The sequence below is a fragment of the Phyllostomus discolor genome, chromosome 1 (assembly GCF_004126475.2).
Source record: "Phyllostomus discolor isolate MPI-MPIP mPhyDis1 chromosome 1, mPhyDis1.pri.v3, whole genome shotgun sequence".
NCBI lineage: Eukaryota > Metazoa > Chordata > Mammalia > Chiroptera > Phyllostomidae > Phyllostomus > Phyllostomus discolor.
This window is the reverse complement of record NC_040903.2, coordinates 145913095-145939910: the sequence shown is the minus strand read 5'-3', so window position 1 is coordinate 145939910 and position 26816 is coordinate 145913095. Positions and strand designations below refer to the sequence as shown.

Sequence of the window (26816 nt, the reverse complement as noted above, 5' to 3'; positions counted from 1 at the left end):
CACTCAATAGAAGCCCCTGCCAATTAAACTTCTTTAAAAAGTAGTTTCTTTTAATCTAGTCCTCAGGACTAGGAGATGCAAGCCATAAAGGAAGATCCCTTCCTTTAACTGCAATGACTTTTCCTACATGGATCTTTGAGAACTCTAATTTTTTTTCTCCTCTCATTTTTAAAAATAGGTAACCAAATGAGTTTAGTGAAACTAGTTAGCAAGAACTGTAGCCTCCTTTCCCACTTCCCAATACTTAAATGCTAAGCTTACATCTTTGATCTGAACTGTAAACTCCTTCTCATCCATGCCTCGGCGCAGTTTGGTGAACTGAGCTGCAGCTGTGGTGGTGACTGCAGACACTTCCTCCTCTGCCATGGAAGCTGCACTGCTACTTCGTGGTGTGGGGACTGGAGAGTCACCATATTCTCCTGGAGTCAATAAAGGACTGTCTAGCAAGTGGTTGCCTGGCTCCAAAATTCCTCCTGTCATCATTTCCTGGCTCCGGCGGCTAGAAGGCCACTTCCCTGAGAGTACAGCCTGGCAGACGAGGTCAATGCGGTTTATCAGGACACGATCCTGAGTGGGGAAAAAGAAATCAATACCAGTGTTAGGGCCCAAGTTCTAGCTAAGTAATTCTGTGACAAACAATAATGCCATCATTATCAGGATGGGTAAAATCATAAGGCAGAAAGGAGGGAGGTTAACAGTATCAGATTCCTAAATCAACTGGAAAGAGTTTCATAAAAAAAACTTGAGGCACTAAAACACATCCAGAGAAATCAGAGACAGTTGTTCCTTGTTCCCTGTGAGTTACACTGTATTTCTAAACTCTACATTTCAAGGAATGAGGTTGTTACCTTGGGCCACTCAGAGGCTCTTTGTCTTTCTTGTAGCAGCAGAAGCTCAGGGGTCATTTGTTCTCCATCTTCATTTGGGAATCCATCTTGGGACATAGTGAGGGACAGGAGACTCTCTTCATCATAAAGCTTTGAGTGGGACCGGTCAGCAGCTAGAGATCACACAGAATATATGAGCAAACATAAAAAAAACAGTTATATAGGAATGGTATTATATAGGCTTTAAATAAACACCCAAAGAATTTTGATATTCTATCAAATCAAAATCCGAATCTCCCTCAGAGGATGCATTTAAAAAAGAAGGGAAAAATGGAGAGGAATAATAGGGAAGAACTCCCAAAAGACTGTCACATATACTCACTTAGCTTTTCTTCCTTCTCATCCTCACTCTCATCAGTGCTAGAGCTGGAGCTGGATGAAGATGAGGAAGAAGAGGATGATGGTGAGAGCTTACTCAAGTCTAGCTCAGAGTCTGAATCATCCTCATCCTCCAGTTTGACTGGTGGGACACTCCGGGAAACCAGAGGGGTAGTATCAGAGGGGGATACTCGCATCTCATAGACTTGAGGGGTTGCTCGGTTCCTGGCCACCACTTCATGCTCTAGCTTTAAAGTTAGACTGTCCAGACTAGGGTCCTGTGCAGCCATCTCCTCGGGTGGCTTTTCAGCAGGAGCTTCTGGGCGCAGGGGCAATGGTGAGGCAGTACGCGAAGTATACTGCTGGTGTAGCAGTGGCGTAGAGCAGCGTGACAGGGAGGGAGCTGGTGCTCCTGCCTGATGGTTCTGCATATAATTCATTCGGGCAGCCAGAAAAGAGAAGTCTGGGTCCTGCATAATGTTGCAGTCTGTTTGGCTCACCCCATGGCGGGCTGCCCCTCTTAGAAGCTCCCCATCATGTCGAACAGGCTCCCACCACTTGGGCAGTTCAGGACCTGGAGGCTGACATAACGCCAACCGGTCTTCTAAAAGGGGGTGGCATAAAACTTGTTCCCGTAGGCGCCGAAGCAATTCAATACGGTAGAGAGTCCGTGAGGCCCTCTCCTCAGTGATGGGCTCAATGAACAGATTAGGGTCCGGAGGCTCTGTAAGAGATAGCAGGGGAAGGAGAAGTGAACCAAGAGCTGGTTCTGTCGCCATCCATCCCCACTTATCCCCAAATCACTAATCTCGCTTACCATCTCCAGCTGCCGGGGGAAGGCGGCACACTTGGCGGCACATGGCCACAAAGCCATGGAAATACTTGGTAAGGCTTTCATCTGTCTTTTTGTCCAGTCGAGCAAAAGTGCGGAAGCGATCCCAATGGAACTGCATGGTGTCAGGGTCATACTCCACACCAAAGGTAGACACTACTCGATAGAAATCAGTCTGTTCACGCCTTGTCCATCTACAAAGGGAAGAGGAATCAGACAACAGTGATTAGAAGAACACATGGAAACTGGTTACTCCTTAGTGCAATTTAAAGTATTTTGCTGTGTATAATACACACCCACATTTTTGGTACAAACTTTCAGGAAAAAGTATCTTTCGTTTTAATTTTTAAATTCAATTATTTTATACTTAGATACCTGTTTTTTTTTGTATTATAAAGGAATCTCAGCATTTATTTTTGAACATATTATGGTATTAGAGATTTTATGTAACAATTACAAAATAACATACAAGGTATTTTGGGTACTACCCATGTATAAATACACATTCTTATTTTTCCCTCAAAAATTTCAGCAAAAAAGTGTGCACTATATACAGCAAAATATGGTATTTGAACACACAAAAATTGAAAGTAGAGGCCCAGGAGACAGCAGAAGAGGTAGTGAGAGGTACTCTGTAACATGGAAGCATAAGCAAGCAAAGGGGAAAAATGATGTGGGCAAATAATGAGAATGACTATACAGGAGATCTTCCTGGGAGTTATGATTATGCAGAAAGTGAAGTTTTTGTCACAGAGGTGTAACAATTATGGGGAAAGAAGATGGTCCCTCTGTAGTGAATTCCAAATAGTTTCTTCCTAAGATAGTTTTCAATATAGGGCTTATATAGTTGAAGACAAGCTTACAGTTCAGCCCAAATTCCCAGACATATTTTACCGCTGCTGTTTTTCCCGCCGTGCAATTTCTTTTAGCTTGAATGCTGCCTCACAACGCCTCCTTCTCCGGTCCCCACGTTCTGCAGCCTCTATCTTCATCTGTTCTCTCTTGTAGCTACGCTGATAGGCTGTAACTAGGCGCCGAAGCCTAGCTGTCAGAGCAGAGCCCGGAGGCCAGAATAGATGGCCTGGCTGTTGGGTTACCTGGGCTGTGGGAACCAAAGTTAAATGAACAAGAAGTATAGGAAAAATAGTAGAGATAATGCTTATACTTCAACCCACCCAAAGGCAAAGCTCTTATAAATCCCAGGATAGGACAGAATTTAATCAATAATACCCCAAACCCACCACCCCACACAAATTGTACTAGTTCACCTAGAAGTTTACCTTCATCTCCATCAATCACTGAGATCTCCTCATCCATCATCATCAAGGGATCACCCTAGAGAAGGAGATCCACCCCACAGGATGGAGGGGGAGGGTAAGGGGGGGAAGTTGGTATTCTGAAATCACTCTCTCATGTGTGTCCTTCTATGGTACCAAGGGATCAAGAAAAATCTGAGGAACCCTCACAAAAAATTGGAAGCAACCAAGTCAAAGAATAAGAAAGTTCTTACTAATGGCTTAAAGAAAACAGGACTAAGTAATTTATTTTAAAAATATCTTCCAATGACCAGCTTGAGTCCCACCTCTTCCACAAAGTCATCCCTGATCTCCCCCAGCTGGCATTATAAGCCTCTCCATTAATACTTTATACTCTCAAATGACAATTATATTTTGTACTATAAATTAATAAACATACTTCAGGGTTTAAAGAATGGAAGAATGTTTAACTGTTTAATCATAGAGAAAATAGACTTAAATGAGAATCCTCACCTCATCATCTTGGTCCTTAGGGGGACCCTGGAGTGGTTTATATTCAGGATCTTCACAATCCTTATCAAAGTCAACCCTAAAATTATCCAGAGGCATTAGCAAATGTTAGCAACATATCTTCTTTCACTAAGAGGAACCTAGGATAAAGAGCTAGCCAAATATACACTCCACCATGGAACAGTTTTTTCTTTTGTGCTGGAAGGAATGGCAGGTCAGATCCTAAGGTCGGAGTAAGTTAAGTACAGCATCAACAGAATAAAGACTGGGAAAAATTGATGAAGTGTACTCTAAATTGCTTTAATTTGAAACGAGACACTGACCAACACACTTGCTGTCTTTTCATAGCCCTTTTTATTACTTAACCCATTTCCCACCTCCTTCCCAACTTTTTATTTTTATTATTTCACTTGAATGGCCCACACTTATTTTTATTACTTTGCTCTACTGAGCAGAAGGGTGATACAATAAATGATTTGCAATAAATAAATGGCCCACTTTCCTTTGCAGGTCTTTCACTAAGCAAACTGAGTTTGTGATCATCAAAGAGAAAGCTCTCAATCATGAAGGTGTGTGGGTTTTAAGCCAAGTCTTTCACATGCCCCTCAGGTCTCCATATGAGAAGTTTTGTTAAACTCACTGGCACCCAAACCAGGGCAAGACTGCCCTACCTGGTGGCTCAGTATTAGCATGGCAACTCATCACTGAGGCATGTATAGGCAGAGTATTGCTTTATGGGTCAACCCTCGACAGACGATGAACCAGAGCTAAAATTTCCTGAATCTTTACCACATAAGAGCCACGAAAGAAGACCTGCTATCCTCTCAACTACTGTGGCTTTACAGAAAAGCATTGCAAAGAAAAATGGATAGAACTAATAAGCCATTTATGAGTAACATTAATTTTCACCTTAGTTTCATCTTACGGCAATGTATGGTTTTAGACCAGTTTAGGGAGTCCTTTCTGCTGGTCTCACTCTTTGTTAAGAGTTTATCATTCATAAGTATAAACACCACTAAGAATCCCAATGGGTTCAGTCAAGGCTAGTGTCATCTCTTAGCACGAGCAACCAACAGCCTTTATAGGGCAGACTCAGCACTTTAAGAGAATGGAACACCAATGCTCACCCTTCTACTATGTCAGAGAAATTATCCAACACTCGATGTTCTGCTGCAATAGCTTTGTCATCTGGTCGGCCAGCCTTTTCCAGGAAGCATAAAGCTGGGTCTGCCCTCATGGTGTTATATTTTTCATAGCCTAGAAGAAAAAAGGCCATAAACTGAAGAAAATTATAGATTTGTTTTGCCTTTATGCTTGTTTTGTATGCGGCTGGAATAAGTAAGAGCATATGGGCCACTTAGCTCACAATGCAAAATACAATTTAAGTGTTAACTTGGACAGCTGGTGGGTTATATTACTATATTTAACGTTTCTATATGAATTTAGAGTTATAAAGTGCTTGAATACCAATTATTAAAGATAGGAATTTAATGACTGTGTAAAATGGTAATAGATTTACACAGCCATTTAACTGATAGTCTTTCTACTATTCTTACTACATAGATGAGAAACTAAAAAACAAACAAACAATTTAAGGAACAGCCACGCACTGTCAAATAAAGGATAAAAAACTTGTACTTACAGACACTGAACTTTTGATTAATGGTAAATGAATGAACACACTTCAGGATGTTTGTACTCTTCTAAACTTCTGTGTCTCATAAGTAAATCTAAGACCACAAATGCTAATGCTTTTTCTTATCCCATTAAATTTTTCAAAAACACGCGGATCAGTGCCATTACTTTTACCTTATAGAAGTAAACAGAAAACTATCTTTTTTTAGAAATCCTCACCCAATGACACTTTTTAATTGCTTTTAGAGAGGAAGGGGGAGAGAGAGAAATATTGATATGAGAGAGAGAGAAGCCATCAACTGACTGCCTCCTGTACATGCCCAGACCAGGGATTGAGCCTGCAGCCTATTGTTTGCACCTACATCACAGTGACTGCTACACATTTAAACAAATGAGATGTTATACAAATAGAACACCTTCAGCAAGCCGCAGCAAAGTCATATAAATTAACCATAGTCAATGACAGTGAGCGCATTATTACCTCCCCTGATTTGTGGAGCCTTAACCTAGACGCCACAATATACAGATTGGTAATACTTATTAGAGAACAGATGGAAGACTCCCTACATGCGGATTTAACTATCCATCTGGTCTTTCTTGAACATCTATTTATAGAGATGAATTGCTCTGCTCTGGATATTTAAGAAGTAGATTCCCACTCAAATATAAGTTTATTGAAGATCAATCACAGAACTCAATTACTGGTCATGAGCATTTTTCTAAATATTCCATCTGTGGACACAAATCTACAACAGGAAATACTCAGAGAAGGAACCTACCATGCTTAAACACGCCAATGAGCAGGGACTTGTCAGCTTCACTGTCCCACCACGTTGTTGGAACCTCCAGCTGATCCACTACTGGGAACCATATGTCAATCTCACTAAAGGTATAAGAGGGTAACACCAAAAAAATCAAAAAGGAAACTGAAAAATAAAATGCCACATTTCTATCCAAGAAGATAGACAACTAACATTATACTTGGGGGAAGGAAGATTATAAATATTACCTAGATGTTGGTAAAGTTAAAGGGTGTATTAAAAATGTTAATGATAATAATCCTAACTTGGAGGGAATCTATTAATGTTACCATAGGCAAGAAAAGGGATGGAAGGTATAAATAAAAAGCCTAGAAAACAAGATGGCAGAATTAGTTAAATAGAAAAAAATGCAAAAGTTGAACTCTTATCAAGAGAAGGATATTTAATTTTATCATTAATCATCATGTGAATCTTGAATTTTTAATTAAACATTTTTCCTTTAGAGGGAAAAAAGGTATAACAGGGCAGGGTGAGCACAGCAATATAGGAAATTAAAATGATAATCCTTGGAGAGATTACTACAAGTATCATCTTTTATTGTTAATTTAAATGCTCATGTAGCCATTTCCTTCTACTGGTATCAGGTACAGAATTAAAGACCCAGTATATAAATTTTAATTATCAGGTAATTCCAAGATATTGGGTTGGCCAAAAAGTCCATTACATTTTTTCCATATGATGGCTCTAGTAGTGCTTAGCTGTCTTTAACTTCATTTGAAACAATTTTGTTAGACTGTATTTTGACAGCTGTCATATCAGCATATGGTTTAAAAAACTTATCAAAATTAGTAAATTGTTCTGCCTTTTTAATATTGAAGATGGAAGAAAATGTGCAACATTTTTGGCATATTATGCTTTATTACTTCAAAGAAAGGTAAAACTGCAACTGAAATGCAAAAAAAAGATTTGTGTAATATATGGAGAAGGTGCTGTGACTGCTTGAACTTTTCAAAAGTGTTTTTGAGAACTTTCTTGGTACTAATGACATTTGGCCAAATAATGCTTTGCTATGAAGCTGTCTTATGCATTAGAAGATATTTACCAGCACTCTGGCCTCTACCCACTACAAGCCAACAGCAGGAGATAGCCAGTATACTCAAAATATCCAAATCAATAAGGTTACTGGTTAAAATGAAAAATGTGTCTTTTATTTTATAGAAAAAATGTAATGGGCTTTTTGGCCAACCCAAGAGTAGAAAAATATAAGCAAAGCAATCTTTTTTTCAATAAGGCATGGCATGAAGAAAAATATACCAGAACTTTACCTTGCAATGGCACCCCCTAACACCTTCTCTGCCTGGTCTCCAATCACCTCCTGCCTCAGATAATATAGCATTCGTACCCGTAATAGCACCCTATAAAGGAGAAAGGAAGAGCTGGCTCAATAAGGGTGCAGAAAATTCGAGGTGAAAAATGCTTTAGTCTTTGCTAAATTCTATTCTTACTTATTACACTGATGTTTCAAGTGCTTCTTATAACTTTCATCTTGGAACAGAGTATCAGGGTTATATTTCCGGATCCAATCTGCCTTATGGATATCAAAAGTGCTTTGTGACTTTACTTTTTTCCCCTTGCGTCCACGGGGCACAGGGATAGATAGACCTGGGGAAGGGGAGACATTGAAGACTTGGATTGAGAAAACCCTTTGGACCTGAAAAGGATTAGATAACCTACAGAAAAATTAAAAGTAAAGAGTTGATAATTACCTGAATGATTCTGCAATTCTTTTGTCTTGCCATTTTCAGCAGGGCTAATCAAGTCCCAAATGAAGCCTTTGATATTTTCATCACCACGGTAGTGTAGAAGACAGTACACTAGGATGGCTCGGCAAATTGTCTCCACATCTCGTTCAGTCATACGTCGCTTGAAGCGTCCATGAGACAAGATATCTCGCCATCGTCCCCAACTAGAAAAACAGAAAGGAAATTGTATCAATATATTCCATGAGACTCTAATTCAATGACGTTCCCCAGTCACCCAGAATCACATCTCCCCAAAGGTGGAAGACAAAAAGATCTTGGGAAAACATGGTAACAAAATAATGGAATAAAGTTTTTCCATTATCCCCCTCTTTGAAATCTCCAATCTGAAAGGCCAACAGTGTGTCTATCAGAGAGGATGAAGATGCACAACCTCTAATGGCAAAGTGGGTTCTTACCCATATACCAGTAGGTGTTTTTCCACTCGAAAGCAGTCAGTTCGCCCATAGGTATGATGACGGTCATGCCGGCGAGAGCGTGGCCGCTCATCGTCGTCACTTTCCAAATCAGAGAATTCCACCAAGTCATCATCTTTCAGAGTGCTGAAGTGGCGAGTCTGTTTTCGTACTCTAGGTGTGTCAATCACCAAGTTATTCTATGCAAAGAACAGAAGAAGTAACTCTATGATATGATCATGGGAAAAGCATTAAGACAACCATAGATTGAAATAGCCTTGCATATAATATCTGTAGATACTCAAAGAGATATATATATATATTTTTTAGGACATACAAAATAATATAAGAACTCAGGAAGCAAAATTAAGTGGTAGGTATCTAAGCAGTTTTCTGGGGCCTACTAGGTAAAGTTTTTACAATGGCCCTTACATATAATATACCATCATAAATCAAGGTCAGCATCTAAGAATCAGAGCAGCTATAAAGGTTCCTGAGAGTACTGTGCCTTCTGCATTATTTCCTCCCTATAGGAAAAGTAAGCTCACCTTGCTATTGAGTAGGTCCATATCAAGGTCAGCCTTTTTGGCCCACTTTTGCCAAAAGTTGGGGTCATCCAGAGAAATATCTGTCCTATTTTCAGAAGCAACAAAGCTTGCCTAGTGAAGAACAAAGAACAGAGTAAAGTTGACTATATCACTGTTTTAAACAAGGGAAAACAATTATTACTTAAAAAAAAGAAACCTATTTAGCTCTTCCCAAAAGCAGTCTGTGGTGACCACTTGAAAATGGTTCACTCGACCCAGAAAACCCCACAAAATCATGCAAATCCAGAGGTTCAAATCTTCACATTCACTTTAAAGACCACTCATCAAACTGCCAAGGATATGCATATCTGAAAAGCCACCAGGTATCTGGTAGATGTCACTTTACAGAAGCAATGTCTGCCATGCCTTTGTTACACTGGTGGAGTTGGTAGGAGTGCCCAGGCAAAACGAAAGGGCTGGACACAGGGTTGGGGGCCCAAAAGGAGTGATGAATTTTTGCTGCACATGCTTAAAAATGCAGAGTAATGTTGAACTTAAGGGTCTACATACAGATTAGCTGGTCATTAGCACATGCAGGTGAACAGCGGCGCAGAACTTAAAGAGAGTTCATGGGTGGACTAACCCATACACAAGCTCTCCCTGTCATATTATGATGATCCTTACTGAAGAAGAGCAGATTGTTCCTAAACCAGAAGAGGAGGTTGTACAGAAGAAAAAGATATCCCAGAAGAAACAAAAACTTGTTGCTCAGGGCTAAGTTCAGCATAAAATAAATGCTAATAAAAGTTTTTTTAAAAATTTATGTATATATAAATGTTTTAGAGATTCCTGTGTGTGTCTCTCCTTCTCTAGCCTCTGACAGACACACAGAGAGAACATACCTTGGCAAAGGTAGAACCCTTTCCTTCAGACTCAATGGTGATAGTTGTGGTTCGTCTTAACAAGATCTGGTCAATGTCTTCTTCACAAAATTTGGACCCCTCATCATCTTCCTCCATTATGGCTGCATATGCTCCTTTTCGTAAGAGATCTTCAATTTCCTTCTTGGAGAACTGCTGGATCTACAAAATCCAATAGCAAGATGAAAAGCACTACCAAATAATTATAATCTACACATATCATATTTAGTTTCTTATATTTTAAGACGGTAAAATTGAGACTCAAATATGGCAGTTCACGATTCTAGTACAAAATAGGTTTTGTCTCCATCTGTCTCTGACCTGCTACAAACATTAGCAACAGACTAAGAGGACTCACTCCCAGTAATGTTGCCGTCCCGACCACTCATGGACTGAAGCACGGCTTTATCTAATCCCAGCTTGAGGCTAGCTTTATCAAACATCTACTCTCTCATAAGAATTCCGAGAAGTAATGAGACGGTAAACTTTCACAGCTTTGCTCTGCCCAATTCGATGACAACGTGCCTGGGCCTGGTTATAAAACAAGGAAGGAAAGGACAAAAATGACATAAAATTGGGGGGGGTGATGAGGAGGGAGGGGGGAATCTCAAAATACCCAATTTCACATCTATAAAGCTTCCATGAGATCAACTCAAAAGTGAAAGTCAATTCAAGATAAATTACCCCATCACATAAACCGGGGTTAGGCCAAACTATGGGTCTTCATGACCACCCATTTCCTGTAAGTAAAGTTTTAGTGCAACATTAGCTTACCATTCACTTTGTATTCATTTATATATTGTCTATGGCTGCTTTTGTGCTTAAGAGCAGAGATGCAGTAGTTACAGCAGACCATATATGTTCCGTAAAGCCTAAAACATTTAGCATCTTGGTCCTTGCAAGAAGCTTGCTGACCTCTGACCTAGAATGCCACCCTTTAAATAAGTAAACCTCTAAAGGACAACTCTTTTCAAAGATATCCTGATCCTGTTGAAAAAACCTCCCAAGTTAGTAGGTAGTCCCTAAGACAATGATTTCTTTTTCTTTTTTTTTTTAAGATTTTATTTATTTATTTTTAGAGAGGGAAGGAGGGGAGGGAGAGAGAGAGAGAGGGAGAGAGAGAGAGAAACATCAATGTGGGGTTGCTGGGGGTTATGGGCCTGCAACCCAGGCATGTGCCCTGGCTGGGAATCGAACCTGGGACACGTTGGTTCCCAGCCCGCGACTCAATCCACTGAGCTACGCCAGCCAGGGCAGTAGACAATGATTTCTTTTACCTGCAGGTCATTTTGTGGATTCCAGTCTGAATCAAAGATGATGCAGGTATCAGCAGCTGTGAGATTAATGCCAAGTCCACCAGCCCGGGTGCACAGCAAGAAGACAAAGCGGTCTGAGTCAGGCTTGCTGAAGCGGTCAATAGCTGCCTGTCGAAGGTTACCTCTAACTCGACCATCAATACGCTCATATAAGTACCTGTACGGGAGTCACAGAAAAAATTTTAACTAAGCAGAAACATAGAGCAGAGTAGGATCCACACCAGTACCTCCCTATCTTTATTGACCAAAACATTAACAGAAAGTTGACAATGAGAGTCTTAAATACTTCTCTTGTTCTAGTATTGATCAAAATTAAATGTTCCTACTTTTTTGCAGCCTTATGTGGATACAGTAACAGAAAGCAAGGGATTGACTCTTTGCTTTACCTCCTCTGGATTAGATAATCCTCTAGGATATCTAGGCAGCGTACCATCTGAGAGAAGATCAGAACCTTATGGCCACCAGCTTCTTAAGTTTTGGAAGTAAGTAACTTGTCAATAAGAACCAATTTGCCAGCTGAACGAACCATGGCCTTGCAAGTGGAAGTCATGAGGTATAATATGGCAAGCTTCTCGAATTCTGTTAGGATTTTTTCTTCTGCACCTGTCAAAAGAAAAATCAAACTTGATGGTGAGATCCAGAAAAACATACTAAGGCTATATGTTATTTTAACTAGGATAGGAAGCAAAGCAAAGAGAAATCTGACTCGAGATCAACAGACCCACACACAGAATTCAGCACCCAAAAAATCCTAAATCATCTTCAACTGTGTCATACCAAATAAGTAAGGATTAAAATTATTAATAGGGTAAAAAAATGTAAATGTGTGGATGAAGACATGCAAACCACTATTACTACCCTAACTGGCACCCAAAACAGAAAACAGCAAAATGGGAGTACCAGTAAGGACATTTATCCAGAGAACAAAATGACTTGAGTGGTTATTCATGAAATTCCAAACAGCAAATCCTATTAATTTTGGAGATTATTGCAGGATCAAGAGGGTAGAAAGAACTAGAGAAAAATATTTCACATAAGAGTTGTTTCAAATGGAAAACTCCCCTCTACTCCCAAATTAGGCTGAATCCATCAATGCATCCATTGTTCCTGGGAAATACAATTCAGAAAGTAAAGAGCTAATATAGAAATGGGAGGTATTTTCCAGAAGAAGTTCCTTACCATTGATGAGATATGGGTTGGTTGCAGCATTTCCCGCAACTACCATCCTTGTATTGAGTAGATTAGGCATGTTAGTATGACCTGCCCCTTTGGAAAGAAAGGAGAAATTCTTCTCCAAAATAGCCCGGTAGTATTTCTTCTGGATGTTGGTCAGTTCTACTTCAATAATAGTTTCCTGTTTGGGTGCCAAGTTTTTTTTCAACATCCTCTTTCAGTCTTTCTCCAGCATCATCGGCTTGAGAATGGCCTGTAGCTTCTGAACCTAAAACAGGAAGAAAAGAAATCAATAACACAAGGATAAACATTCTAACATTATGTGGAAACACTGAGAAATACAAGTTTTCCACTGTCTGAAAAACACAGATTTTGGACAATGCCACAAATGATATAGGCAGGTTATAAGAGGATCAGAAAAGCCCTTGATGCCTACGACAACAGACACCCATCTTGTACAAAAGTACCTTTTTGTCTGGGGTTAGTACCTCATCAGATACAGGTTTTCCTACCTGTTCCTCTGTCTTGAGATCCCCGAAGTCCTTGAGGAACTCTGATTCTGAGGGAAACTGTGATGGTTCCAAGAAATGAAGCAAACTGAACAGCTCCTCCACAGTATTTTGCAGTGGTGTTCCTGTGAGTAGCACTTTGTGTTCCTAGAAATGGAGAAAACAGAAGACCGAGAAGACTCAAAAATCACAAAGGACTTTTCGGGTTTTCTTTACCCGTAAAATTATGGGAATGGACCAAATTATTGTCTTAACTTTTCTTTAGCTTGCTTGTTCTTTCAATAAACATAAAACATTCAAGAGAACCTTTGATGTTATTTAACATATTGACTTAACTTAAATATTATAAATTATAAACAAATAAAGACATATTCAGAATATGAGGCTATGTCTTTTTTCAATTACATATGCATCTCCACACTCAACTCCTCACAGATATACCAATGTTCCCCTCTAGGAAAGGTACCTGTGCTGGATTAAATACGTCATTGATTCTTGTAGCTCCTCCTATCAAGGTTCACCCCTCGAATCTGGGCTTGCCTTGTAACTTGCTCTGTGTAGCAGAGTGATGGATGATACTGTGTAAGTTTTAGAGTCTACACCTCAAAGGCACTGCAGCTTCTGCCTTTGCCCTCTTGGAACACTACCCTGATTCTACCATTTAAAACAGTAAAAGCCTGGCCAACTGGGTGATAACAGGCCATGTGGAAAATGACCCAGGTACTCCAGCCAACAACCAGCACCAACTGCTAGCTGCAGCTGCATTACTGACTCCAGGCAAGACCACCAAAATGATGACCTAGTTGAGCCCAGCCCAGGTTGCTGAGCTACAGTATCATGAAAAACATTGTTGTTGTTGTTATAGTAACTAAAACAGTATCCCACCTTTCCACCTGCTTGAGAACCACTAACCTACAGTTGCCTTCCAATCCTAAAATTTTCATGACTTTCATTCTACCATTCCCATAAACCATACCCACCACCCAATATCAATTTCTCATTCCTTTCTATTTTCTGCTGAATTAGGGGTATAGTAATTTCACAGAAAATTAGGCTTATTTTCATTCCAGGCATTTCTACCCACAAGCCAGTGTGAGGAACTCACCAGGTCCATGTGCTTGAGACTATCAAGCAGCTTGCAATTACGGTTCTTTAGTCGATGGGCTTCATCAATGATAACACAGCGCCATTCAATCTCACGAAGTTCCGGACAGTCTGACAATATCATCTCAAAAGTGGTGATCAGAGCATCAAACTTGTATGCGCCTGGGATGAGGCGTCCCTATGCATGAAGGTAGTAAAGTCAGAAAATGCCTAAAATGTACCTAAATAAGCAGCTTTCGTTTCTATTAAACTTGAACTAAAAATTAAGAAAAGAAAAGAAGAAAAGATGCTCTTCTGAATTATATATTCCCTATAAACTCAGGAAAGTTTACTAGGAAATACAAATTGCACCACCACCCTCTTCTGCTGCTGTTTATTTTCCTGAAAACAGTGCCAAATCACTCAATGTAAGACATATTGACTCCTCAACATATTTAGCTTATTAGAAAAATGATAGAACTCAGACATTTTCAACTGTGGCATGCCCAGCTCTTGTACCTCAGCCCTAGATCTTTTATTGTTTAACTGTGAATTCCACAAATGCTAGGGATCGATGAAACATCAAGGCAAAACTCAAAGTGAAAAATCACTGACATAGTATGTGATAGCACTGATTACAGTCTAAAAGTAGACAGAAGAATTTAATCATCTTAACAAAATGAAGGGCTGCAAAATATAACTTGAATAAATTCAGATCAGCAGAACCAAAAATCACAGAAAACTAATGGCAGAAAAACAATTTGTAAAATCTGATGTTAAAAAGGATGATTAAAAATTTTTATTTTCAGATTTACATAAAAAAGGAACTGATCTTGATAAAAAATATTATTAAACTTTCAAAAAGAAAGGAAAGGGTTTAAGTTCATCACTGTATGAATCAAGGAATTAAAGTGGCTAAATAAATTTCATTCTGGAAAGGACTTTTTGATGAAATTGTATCAATTCTGGTAAAATTCTACTTAAAATGTATGTATTCATAAAGTCAAAATTTCCACCAATTCAAAATGTCCACTGGATCAAAATAGCGAAGTAAAAAAAAAAATGCCCTACAGAATCTAGACAAAAATGCCTTATATGAGAGAGCCACAACAAGTCTTTTTTTTATATTAAAGCCTCTACAATACCAGGTACTTTGGCCCGCTATCTCTAAACTGTAACATTTCTATGAAGTACAACTCACCCGTGAATCTTTGCAGTACATTTCATATTGTTGAATCATCTGCCGGCTGGCCAGACTGCCATGGTACACAATAGTGTTCATCTCTGTCCATGTATTGAATTCCCGCTCCCAGTTAGTAATTGTGGACAGTGGGGCAATGACAAGGAAGGGACCATGAATGCCTACATTATATACCTCCTGCAAGAAGGCAATGGACTGAATAGTTTTGCCCAATCCCATCTCATCAGCCAGGATGCAATTCTGCCTGCAAATTCAATGTGAAAAATGAAAAGCATGTCAAAAGCTATCTTTTTAAAAGTATGATTAAAAAAATAAAGAACCTATTTAAAGACAAACTAAAAATAACCCCAGACTAAGCCTCCATCTATAGGCCCACTCTTTTCTTTACCTGTTATACCAATTAAAGAGCAGCCAATTGACCCCTTCCAACTGATATTCCCGTAACTGGTTTCTGTTTTTATATTCATGTGACAGCTCCAACTTCTTCCAGGCACTTGCCTGCGGACGATTCTTAAAAATAGGAAATTTGAATAAAGGGGTGGAGACGTTAACAAAATTACGCAAACTTACTAGGTAGTTCTAGTAGTTGAATTCAAAATCATTATTTCTTGGACTAAAACACGTTAAATATATTCAAATTCATGAGTTCACAATACACTTTTTTAAAAAAAGGAAAAGCCCACTGGTCACTTTTGGAAGATACTAGGAAAATACTTCATTATTTTGAAAACTAGGAAAAAAAACAGAAGAAAGAAATATTTTTTCTCCTTTCCTATACAATTTATACCTTAGGATAACCAACAGTAGCTGCAACACCTTTCTTTTTATAGAAGATTTTGGCTAATAAATGAAGGATGATAGAATTAAAATATCACCATTTAAAAGTCCTCACATAGATCTAGGCAATGATGATAAATGGCTGATAATATCACAAAAGACAACTTAGAAGAACCACCTATGAAGCAGATTTAGTGGCTTCCCTCTTCCATTTGATCAAGCCTGTAGAACAGTGATATCTAATGGAATTGTCTATAATAAATGTTTTACTACTAGCCACATGTAACTGTTGAGCATTTGAAATGTAGCTAGTGGCAGATGTAGCTCGTCACTACAATGGACAGCAGAGCTCTACGATGTTCTAATGAACAGGGCTGCCCTACATGTAACCGTCATATGAAATACAAGGGACAGAGAATGTGTTAAGAGGTTCCAAGAGGAATGCAAATTGGCAAACTTCAGACTACAGAAAACCCTAGAAAACAAATGACCTGGTTTCTTCCAAAGAAAAATGGTAAAGAAGAGAAAGGAAACCAGAGAAAACTATAATTAAAAGAAATTTGAGACATATTAACTAACAATATATGGGCATGATCTAGAATCCAACTCAAACACTATACTTTCAGGGGTCATTTCTATAGCTTGTTACTAGAATCCAACTCAAATAATTTAAGAAAAATTAGTAAAGAATCATGGAAATATATACAGTAAATCGTTTTTTTATGATATTTAGGAATGCCAAGTTTTTTTCAGGTATAATAATGGTATTAATAATCTTTAGGTATAAATACTGAAATATTTACAATAAAATAAAGAAAGCTGGATTTGTTTTAAATAATTACGGAATAAAGTGAGTGGGTAGAGAAATACATAAAACAAGATTGGCTATGTACACAGACAAAATGCGGGTAATAGCAGGGGGAGGGAGTGGGTGGAAGTTCCAGAGGGTATAGTGGGAATAAATGGTAATGGAAAAAATACAATAAAAAAAAAAGACTGGCTATTTGTTATTACTGAAGTTAGGTAATGGGTACATTATACTATTTTTTCAACTTTTGTATATGTTTGAAAATTCCATAATAAAAAGCTAAAACAACATAAACTTCTATAGGGGAAAAATTAAGTCACTGCCTACATGGACTTTACACTCTAAATGCAAATGTACTTACCACTCTTTTGAGTTCTGGGTGCCTCGACTGGATCCGTTTAAATTCTCGAATCTTGCCCTCATCAACATCCTCTTTCAGTTCCCATGTACTATCCTCATAGGGCAGAGAGCACCATTTCACCAGGTAGTAAATTACAGGCTAGGAGAGAAGAAGCCAAAGCCTTTACACACTGATTCTGTGTTATCTCCTGTTCTAAAAGGATAAGAATTTGACTCCAGAATCAGATCATAAAATGTCAACACCTAATAAAAAAGGTGCATAAAAGTCAGGCTGAAAACACCAACCACAGGCTTACCTGCTGATGCAATATGGCTTTTATCATTCTTCCAGGCAATTTATTAAATTTGTTCTAAAAGTAAAATTTCTGCCCAGTAGTTTCTAGAACAGTAAGCACTGAAACATGCTCATCAATCAAACAGATGAGAAAATAATTATTTTCCTAATTGTATTGAATTAAGTTGAAATTAAAAGATATTGCTCTGTTCCATTTTATTCCTCTAGCACTAAATTTGTAGAAACCACACTACTTTTAGAAGCAGGGAACAAGTTAAACTCGTAGGATCAGAGAAGGGTGCAATCACTGAGCTTCTGAGTTCTTAGAGCTCTAAGTGCAGATGCTACTTTAAAGAGCAGTCATAGGGATGGCATATTTCCTTGAGAGCCTCGGAAAGTCAGGAGATAACTATGAGAGGATTAACTGAAGAGAGATAATAAGAGTGAAGAAAAAGCAGAAATGCTGAAGCTCCAACTACAGTATTATGCTCTAGTAAGCAAGCCACTGCAAGGGAGAGGGCAGTGACCATGGTAAATGGCTCCTATTCTTACTACTCATAGTGACCACTTCATAAGCTGCATTTCCGTTTTTGGCTGATATGAATCAAGGGGATTAGGTTGGGCCTAGTGTAATCAACAGAAGCCTCTGATTATAAATTTATAGAACAGCCAGCAGGAAGTTGTCACAATCACAGATCAAGGATCCCTAAGATAACTGAACTGCACCTGCACATTTTTCTTTATTGTAGTAACACATCATTTTCTATGTAAAGCCATTTGTCTAGGTCACACATTTCCAACATCATAACTTACTTTTCCATGACCTTTAATATTTATTATAATAATTATTTCCACTATCAGATGTTAAAAAGGATGATAAATTAAATTTGGAGGAGAAAGTGTACACACATAATGTTATTATTCAATGCTGGGAGCATAAATTTCAGTGTCTGCATATTAAAACATTTTTATGTCATGCCCATTGCAATACTTTACTCAGGGACCTAATCAAAAGCCCACGGTGGCAAAGAACAAGGCCAAGAAGGCTGAAATCCTTAAAATAATAACACTAACTAACCTGTTCTGACTGATAACTGGTCCACTGCCCACTGACCTCTGACAAATAAAAATAAACGGTAACTCCCACCCCTAACCCAAAAAGCAGAATATACGATATCTGAGGCATGCTCATTAGTATCTGAAGACATGTTGAATTGTAACAGGCTTTGGACATCTAAGGTTCTGAGTGATCCTGCAGGCTTTTAAATAAACTTTGGATTTTACAGAGGGAAGACTTTGACTCTTAAGTCCTATCAGGATGGTGTATGTGGGCAACTCACTTAGCTCTTGAGTGAGCCCAGTTCACCACTTAGCACTGACATCTTAAGATTCTGTTGTTTTCTGCTCGCCACTGTTTAAGTAGTAAATGTCAGAACTGACTAAAAATTTTTATGAAATATGACCCTGTAAAGCTAAACCAACAACTACTTAAAGTGAAAAGAATACAAAGAGTTATAAAAAATGGTTAGTCTAACCATTTCTTTAACTCACAGCCTAAGTGAATTTGAAGTAAATTTACCAAAGGAGAGAATATTGAATTCACTGGTGGCTTAGATCTATATCATGGCTGCTACTTGGAAAGCAAAAAAAGTGATTTAAGAAACTATATTAACAGGTGTTTTAGAATATTTAAAATCTGCTTCCCAATCTAAGAAAGCTTTAATGCAGTGATTCCCAAATCAAGCTATATGTAAGAACCCACTGGCAAACCTACTTAAAGATACAGATCTCTACACCCCATGCTAGACCTAGTGACTCTGAAATCTATGGCACTGAGACCTCACTATCTGTTTAAAACAACAGATTTAAATGCAGTAGATCTATTTTAATAATAAATGAAAATGCTTTTAACTGATATTAAGTTCAGGAAATAAATAACTCTCAACAACATAGAGAAAGCTATGTGTTGGTACAAGTATTTTTATATTCATAAATTTAGATATTTGTGAAGTACTGCCCCCCGCCCCATTTCTCACCTCCAAGTGAATGTCAAGGTTTCCCATATAAAATCTGAGAGAAAATGAGACCAAGATGAATGAGTGCTTGCAAATATAACCCCCAATGCTCATAAACATATAGCTCCCATACATTTAATTTTATGGGAATCTTTCTGTTTGACACTCTCCTTACTCCTTTACCTTCCCAATATCACTCTAAGAATAACCTCAGAAAAATTTAAAAATACCTTTTCCATCCTAGGGATTTTTCAGCCATATCTGAAAAATAAAGGAAGGGCAAGCAGACCAAGAGAAATCTATAAAGGCCTTTCATGTCTCTCCACGACCCAACTCACCTCCCCATTGTCCTTGTCAATACTGTGTGACTCATCCAATATCCTATCCACCTCTACGTAGTCTGGGTTGAAGGGCTCTTCATCCTACAGGAGTTATGAAACCCAACAATAAGATCAAAGGACAACTGTTTGATGACCCTATCTATCAAGAAATCAGAAACCATCAGAAGAAAGTTCCACATTTTCATAATATCAAATCCTACAAACTAGCTGCATCTGCAGACATCTTGCCTGTTACCAGAGAAAGTGTCCCTTCTCCCTAACATAGACCATTATTTCCATATATGCTCTGGATACCATCCCCTCTCACCTTTTTAGGAACCCCTTTCTACCGTATCATTCCCATAAATGTACAAATATGCTCTATTTCATCTTTTAAAAAGACTACCCTTGATTCTATACCCCACCTCCCACAACTATTTTTTGTTGTTTCACACTCAAACTTTCCTAAGAGTTGTAAATACACACTATCTCCATTTCGTCACCTCCTTCATTTCCTGGCAATTATCACAATTTGAATTATTTTTTAATCACCCTCCGTAGATAGTGAGGTACATGCAAACACAGACCTTACCTAGTTTGTCAACCACAGTGACTAGCACATAATACATAATGAATAAATGAATAATTTGGTTAAATGTCTATTTATAAAGGCAGATTTAAATGACATGAGAGTCTCTGGTCAGCTGGCTCAGTTGTTTGGAACATTATCACATACACCAAAACACTGTGGAACAGATTCCCAGTCAGGCTATATGCTTAAGTTTCGGATTCAATCCCCTGTGGGAGCAGGTACAAGAAGCAACTTATCAATGTTTCCATTTCTCTCTCTGTCTCCCCCCCCCCCCCCCCCCCCCCCCCCCCCCCGCCCAAGATCAACAAACATACCCTCAGGTGAGGATTAAAAATAAATTAATTTAAAAGGTAGTGGTTTCCCCAGTCTTTTAAAAAAATAAATGACATATGAGTTAGTAGAGATTAGTTCAATGGTCACAAATTGTACACCTAACAACAGCAGGAATGTAATTACAGTTTCATGGTACATTTCACAAATTAGGCATTAAAAGAACATGGATGAAAAAATGCAACCCAACTGTCATTACTTTCATAGGAATGAAATTATAAAGTCTACATGGTCCTACTTGCCTTCTCCAGGAAATGTGGAAAATAATTTATTTATGGGCAAACCTGATAGTATAAAGGTAACTTTATCAGGTGTTTTCAGCCAGAACTGTTATTTTGCAGAAGTTACACATTACATCTCTCAATCTTTTTTACTAGACCTTTTCCCTTTGCCTCTAAGAAGCCTTGAAAAATAATCCTTATTCTCTAGGCACATAGTACTCATAAAGTACATGAAGGTGAAAGCTTTCAAAGCAAAATGGAGCGCTAAACATGACTCAAGAGACCATTATGCATGCACTAGTGTTTAATAGTAACACTAGATATAAGAAATAAAAGTTCCTTTAACACCATTTCTAGTTATGCTGGGTTAGAAATTTGAGAAAATAAATGCTGTCTCTTAATGATATGGTTGCTTATGGTTATAGATACCATCACAACTGCTAAAAAATGGCATTACAAGAAGAATGCCTCAAATGGACCAGAGGCTGGGTTGTCATCCATTGTGAAAACACTTCATGAATACTGAGCAAGTCAGTATCAAAATACACTATAATTTACTTTAAAAAGACTGTATTTAGACCCGGCAAAACTAAGCATAGGATGATTAACAAAAGTCCAATGTCCAATGTATATACCCATGTATACAAACAACTGTAAGTCTTTTGAAGAATCAGACAAGGCTGATAACTCCAGTAATTTATGTTCTTATGAAATATGACAGACAATAGCTATTCCTAATTACCTCATGGAAGAAGTGTCTCATCTGAGCCATTTTGGTTTTGAAGCGCTTTAGTTTTTGATGGATCCTCTTATCTTTCTCTAGTTGGGAGATGGTAGCCCATTCACAGTGCAGATAGGAGCTGAAAGGGATGAAAATAGTCAACCATGGTGTATGGAAGGGGACTTGGGGGCTAGTGTTTGAGGTATGGGGATTAGCCAGAAGCAGACACAATGACTACATGCTTAAATGGGGATATAATCTCTTCAATTAGTGATTCTTAAACTTGAATTTGCACACAAAACACCTGGTCTGGGGTGGGCTTAAGGCCACTATTTCATTTCTGGGTCAGAGTACAGGCCTGGGTCACCAGACAGGTCCCCAGCTGGAGGTGTGCAAGAGGCAACCCAACCAATATTACTCTCGCACATTGATGTTTCTCTCCCTCTATCTCCCTCCTTTCCCCTCTCTCTCTAAAAAAATAATAAAATCTTTTTTTTTTTAAAGTTCACATTAGCACCCAAATGATGCTAATTCTGCTGGCCCATTGATAACACTTTGAGTATCAAATTCTTAATGTTAGGCTAATAATGTATAGAGGATCACAGGGATGTTAACAGAAACCACCCTCATCCCACTTTCCTGAAGGAAACAGTAATGGCCGTGTCAATTCCTGAACCTCTCTGAATAGACATTTTCCTCACTGAAAACAACAATTTGGGCTTAAACTATAAAAAGGACACATTCCCACCCAGGATAAACTATACAGGAGAACTTTTTACAACCCTGTGGAGTTTGGGGTGAAAAGCTTTTTGCACAGATCACATACTAGTTCTTGTACTTGACAAAGAATTCTTCTGCTTCAGTATATTGTCCAGACGGAAGCTAAGAAGAAAAGAATTATAGTTACTAATAATTTATTTGTCAAAGAAAGAATCTTTCATTTTAACCACACACAGAGTTTCATACCGATGCTCCCAGAATATATTATTGACTGAGGGATTAAAAAACTAACCTGACACTTCAACAATAAAGACCTGATAGGAGAAAATAAGTCTTTACCCATTTTTAATAGATAAGCAAAATAAGAGGAAATGAGACAGTCCCTCCCTATTTTCTAGTTAGCCCTCCTCCATCATCTCTCGTAACTACTGTAGCAATTATCCTGATATCCAAAGGCACTCATTAAATAAAGCCTGTGAATGTAGCATTATGGGCTGACATAAAGATAGAAGCTTCCATATGCAACAACATGGACAGATCTTGAGGATATCACGCAAAGCAAAATAAGTCAGATGGAAAAGGGCAAAAAACACATAATTTCCCTCATATGTGGGATATGAAACAGAAAGCAACAAACAAAGACACAGTATGGTAGTTATTAGAGAAGAGGGTGGGGGGAGGTTGAAGAGGGTGAAGGGGATCAAATATATGGTGACAGAAGGCGACTTGACTTTGGGTAGTGAGTATGAAATGCAATATACAAATGATATAGAACTCCACACCCGAAATTTACACAATGTCATTAACCAACATCATTCTAATAAATTTAATTTTTTAAAAAGAAGATAAAGGTCTTACCTCCTTCTTCACAATCCGCATAGAAAGCACTTTGTCCACAATGGCTGCATCTTCTTCACTGGGATTCTCCTGTAGCAAGAGATGCAGTCAATCAATAGAGATTGTGAGCAGATTGTGCGCAAAACCTATCAAACTGTTTAAGTTCTCAGCTTACCACAAAGAACTGCATGGAAGGCAAAGTTTCACCATCTGGTTCCTGCACTGGTTCAGGAAGGATAGGCTCAGTTTTTATTGGACCAGTTACATCCACTTCTTCTTCTTCCTCATCATCTGTGATTTTTATATCCAAATCCTCTGTATATTTTTTTCGTTTAACTTGACGGTTTGAGCGTCTCTTCTGTAAGGGCAGAAACTGTTAAAATAACTGCCTACTTTATAACTATTTGCCTATTCCAGGTCCCCACTTAGGGGCATGCAAAAGCCAACTGATCAATGTTTCTCTTGTCCCTTCTCCTTTCTAAAAATAAGTAAATAAAATCATTTAAAAAAAGAACTATTTGCCTATTGTCATATACTTAATTTTACTTTAAAATCCCTATGAAAAAAAATCAAACCAAACCAGGATAAAAAGCTCATTTATCACCCTGACTGGTGTGGCTCAGTGGATTGAGCCACAAGCCTGCAAAATGAAAGGTTACCAATTCAATTCCCGGTCAGAACACATGCCTGGATCTCAGGCCAAGTTCATAGTTGGGGGTCCTGTGAAAGGCAACCAATCTATATGTCTCTCAACATTGATGTTTTTCTCTCTCTCTACCTCCCTTCCCCTCTCTAAAAATAAATAAATAAAATCTTGGAAAAAAAGCTTGGAATAAAAAAAGCTTATGTATCAACTACATCATGTCAAACCATGTAATTTATTCTATGTATTGAATATACAGGGTGGGGCAAAAGTAGGCTTATAGTTTTGAGTATGTGAAGCACAGCTTATTCTTATATTATTATTTATTTGTTATGGTATTCTTTTCCATATAAATAATTGTAAACCTACTTTTGTCCCAACCTGTATATTATTTTGCTGAAATGTTTTATCAAAGAACTATAACCCATCTGAAAGAAACCTGGATACTACTGGCAAGAAGCTATGGAAAATGAAACAAGACTGTTGGCCTTGAGGGTATGTGATTACTTCACACCAGGAGCAACCCTAAAGTGCAAAGGTGCAAGAAGAATATTTTGTTTCTATGTTTTAGTTTTAAAGTTTTTTTGTTTTAGCAAATAGAATCAGACTGTATGTATTGTTCTTCTGCTAATTTTTTTTTAGTTAATATTTCTTGGAGATGTTTTCCATATTAATATATTTTAGGATCTACAGCATTCTTTTATGTAATGGATATAATTTTTTAATTTAAGTAACATTTGGAGATCATAAGAAATTAGGAAGGATGGAGAAAGAAAATTATTATTTTTTAATCATTATTTTATCACTGGAAAAAATGAAGTGAGTTATTATAAGCAGAACTACTAAAATCAAGCAAAGTTGCATGGGATAAAATAAATTTTAATAAATTAAGAGTATTGCTATATAGACTCAACCAGAAAATATAATGAATCTATGAAAACAGATTATCTAAAGGATTAAATTTAGTAAAAAATATATATATACACATATATAAAATCTATGTGATGAAAACTTTAAAACACTATCCACAGACACAGAGAAGACTTGAATAAATAGTAATACATACTGTTCTGGAATAAGCAGACTTAATTTTCCCTAGTTATGTAAATTTAATAAGACAAGATTAATAAAATTTTTATTTAGATAAGCTGTTTCTGAAATTTAAATGGAGAAATAAACATCTAAGGATAACCAGGAAAAATATGAGAAAAAAAATATGAGCCTTAGCAGATATTAAAAACAATATAAAGCTATACTTACTAATTAACACAGCTTGTTACTTCTCCAAAGAGAGAGAAACAGGTCAATAAAATAGTGCCCAAATATAGACTAAAATATTTATGTGGATTTAAAAGATGATAAAAAATAGCACCTCTAATCAGTTAGAAAAAAGTACACATTCTATAAACAAGATTGAAAACAAATGGTTAGTCATCTAGAGGATGAAAGAAAAAAATTACAAAAGGATCAAAGATTTAAAAGTAAAACAGAGACATAGGACATAGGACACAACCTTTTTCTTTTTTTTTTTTTTAATCTTCGCCTGAGGATATGCTTATTGATTTTTTTTGAGAGAGAGAGAAATATCAATCAGTTGTCTGCTATACACACCCAGACCCAGGATTGAACCCACAATCTAGGTATGTGCCTGACTGGGAATCAAACCCACAACCTTTTGATGTGCAGGGCAATACTCCAACAAACTGAGCAACCCAGCCAGGAACAGAGACATATTTCTAAAGGAAAATGTGGAAGCATTTTTTTATAACCCTGGAGTAGAAAATGTGTTTCTAATAAATTGATCAACTTCACCTTAAAAAAATTAAGATATCTGCATAATCCATTATGAACAAGGTTGAGACAAATAATAAAATTGATGCAGAAAATGTTATCAATACATTTCCTACGAATAAAGAATTCTTTTGACTAAGAAAAAGATCAATAATACCATAGAAGTATGGGCAAATAACATGAATAGATAGATCACAGAAAAAAACACAAATGGCTTTTAAATGTAAAATGATGCTCATAATAAAGAATTCTTTTGACTAAGGAATGTAAAATGATGCTCATAATAAAGAATTCTTTTGACTAAGAAAAAGATCAATAATACCACAGAAGTATGGGCAAATAACATGAATAGATAGATCACAGAAAAAAACACAAATGGCTTTTAAATGTAAAATGATGCTCATAATAAAACAGCTATACTCATAATAAAATAATTACAACTGCACACTTAACAGTTGGTTAAGTGAAACCAACTGTTTTACACTTAACAGACTAGCAATAATTAGAAAGTTTTGATCAAATATTTGAACAGGAACTCATACACAACTGGTGAGAGTATACATGAGCATGACCTTTATAGAAGAAAATTTTACATCGCCCTTTGATCCAGCAATTCCACTTCAAAAATATTATCCTACAGATAAATATATACAAGTATACAAGTCTCTGTAACATTACTTGTAGAAGACCAGAGAAAATCTAAATGTCCAGAAACAGAGAATTGTTTAAACAGACTACGATATAGTCAAAAATGGAATACTATCAAACTATTAAAAAAAGAATGGAGTATGCCCTGGCTGGTGTGGCTCAGTGGATTAAGTGCCTGCCTGAGAACCAAAGGGTCACCAGTTCGATTCCCAGTATAGGGCACATGAATGGGCTGCAGGTCAGGTCCCCGGTAGGGGGCACATGAGAGGCAACCACACATTGATGTTTCTCTCCCTCTTTCCTTCCCTTCCCCTCTAAAAATAAATAAATAAAATACTAAAAAAAGAGAGAGAGAGAAAAGAATGGAGTAACCCTAAGTGGGCTCAGTGGGTTGAGCATCATCCTGCACACCAAAACACTGGAGGTTCAATTCCAGGTCAGGGCACATGCCTGAGTTACAGGTCACATCCCTGGTTGGGAACATACAAGAGGCAACCAAATGATGTATCTCTCCCTATCTTCCTCTCTAAAAATAAATAAATCAATCAAATCTTTTAAAAAATAAAAATAAAAGGAATGGGGTATGTTGACACCAAATTTTGATGTGGAATTGGAA

At 37.6% G+C, this 26816-nt stretch overlaps 1 protein-coding gene and 1 non-coding gene across 2 annotated transcripts in view; both read right to left on the bottom strand.

Annotated features, from left to right (window-relative positions):
- CHD8 (chromodomain helicase DNA binding protein 8) overlaps positions 1–26816 on the bottom strand; it is a 62596-nt gene that overhangs the window by 5526 nt on the left and 30254 nt on the right. Inside the window, 32 exon segments of the mRNA XM_036030787.1 lie at positions 262–567; positions 849–1000; positions 1210–1929; positions 2023–2231; positions 2932–3139; positions 3318–3372; positions 3807–3882; positions 4931–5060; positions 6218–6321; positions 7525–7614; positions 7705–7861; positions 7966–8165; positions 8418–8614; positions 8963–9073; positions 9844–10023; positions 10203–10304; positions 10306–10392; positions 11139–11334; positions 11564–11709; positions 11711–11751; positions 11754–11780; positions 12357–12618; positions 12863–13006; positions 13965–14141; positions 15144–15387; positions 15532–15653; positions 17090–17227; positions 19716–19799; positions 21583–21700; positions 22388–22443; positions 23140–23208; positions 23294–23476. Of these exon segments, the coding sequence (XP_035886680.1) occupies positions 262–567; positions 849–1000; positions 1210–1929; positions 2023–2231; positions 2932–3139; positions 3318–3372; positions 3807–3882; positions 4931–5060; positions 6218–6321; positions 7525–7614; positions 7705–7861; positions 7966–8165; positions 8418–8614; positions 8963–9073; positions 9844–10023; positions 10203–10304; positions 10306–10392; positions 11139–11334; positions 11564–11709; positions 11711–11751; positions 11754–11780; positions 12357–12618; positions 12863–13006; positions 13965–14141; positions 15144–15387; positions 15532–15653; positions 17090–17227; positions 19716–19799; positions 21583–21700; positions 22388–22443; positions 23140–23208; positions 23294–23476 (5091 nt within the window).
- On the bottom strand, positions 4404–4513 carry LOC114490383. Its single transcript, XR_003683943.1, has one exon. It is a non-coding gene; the product is annotated as a small nucleolar RNA U6-53/MBII-28 (small nucleolar RNA).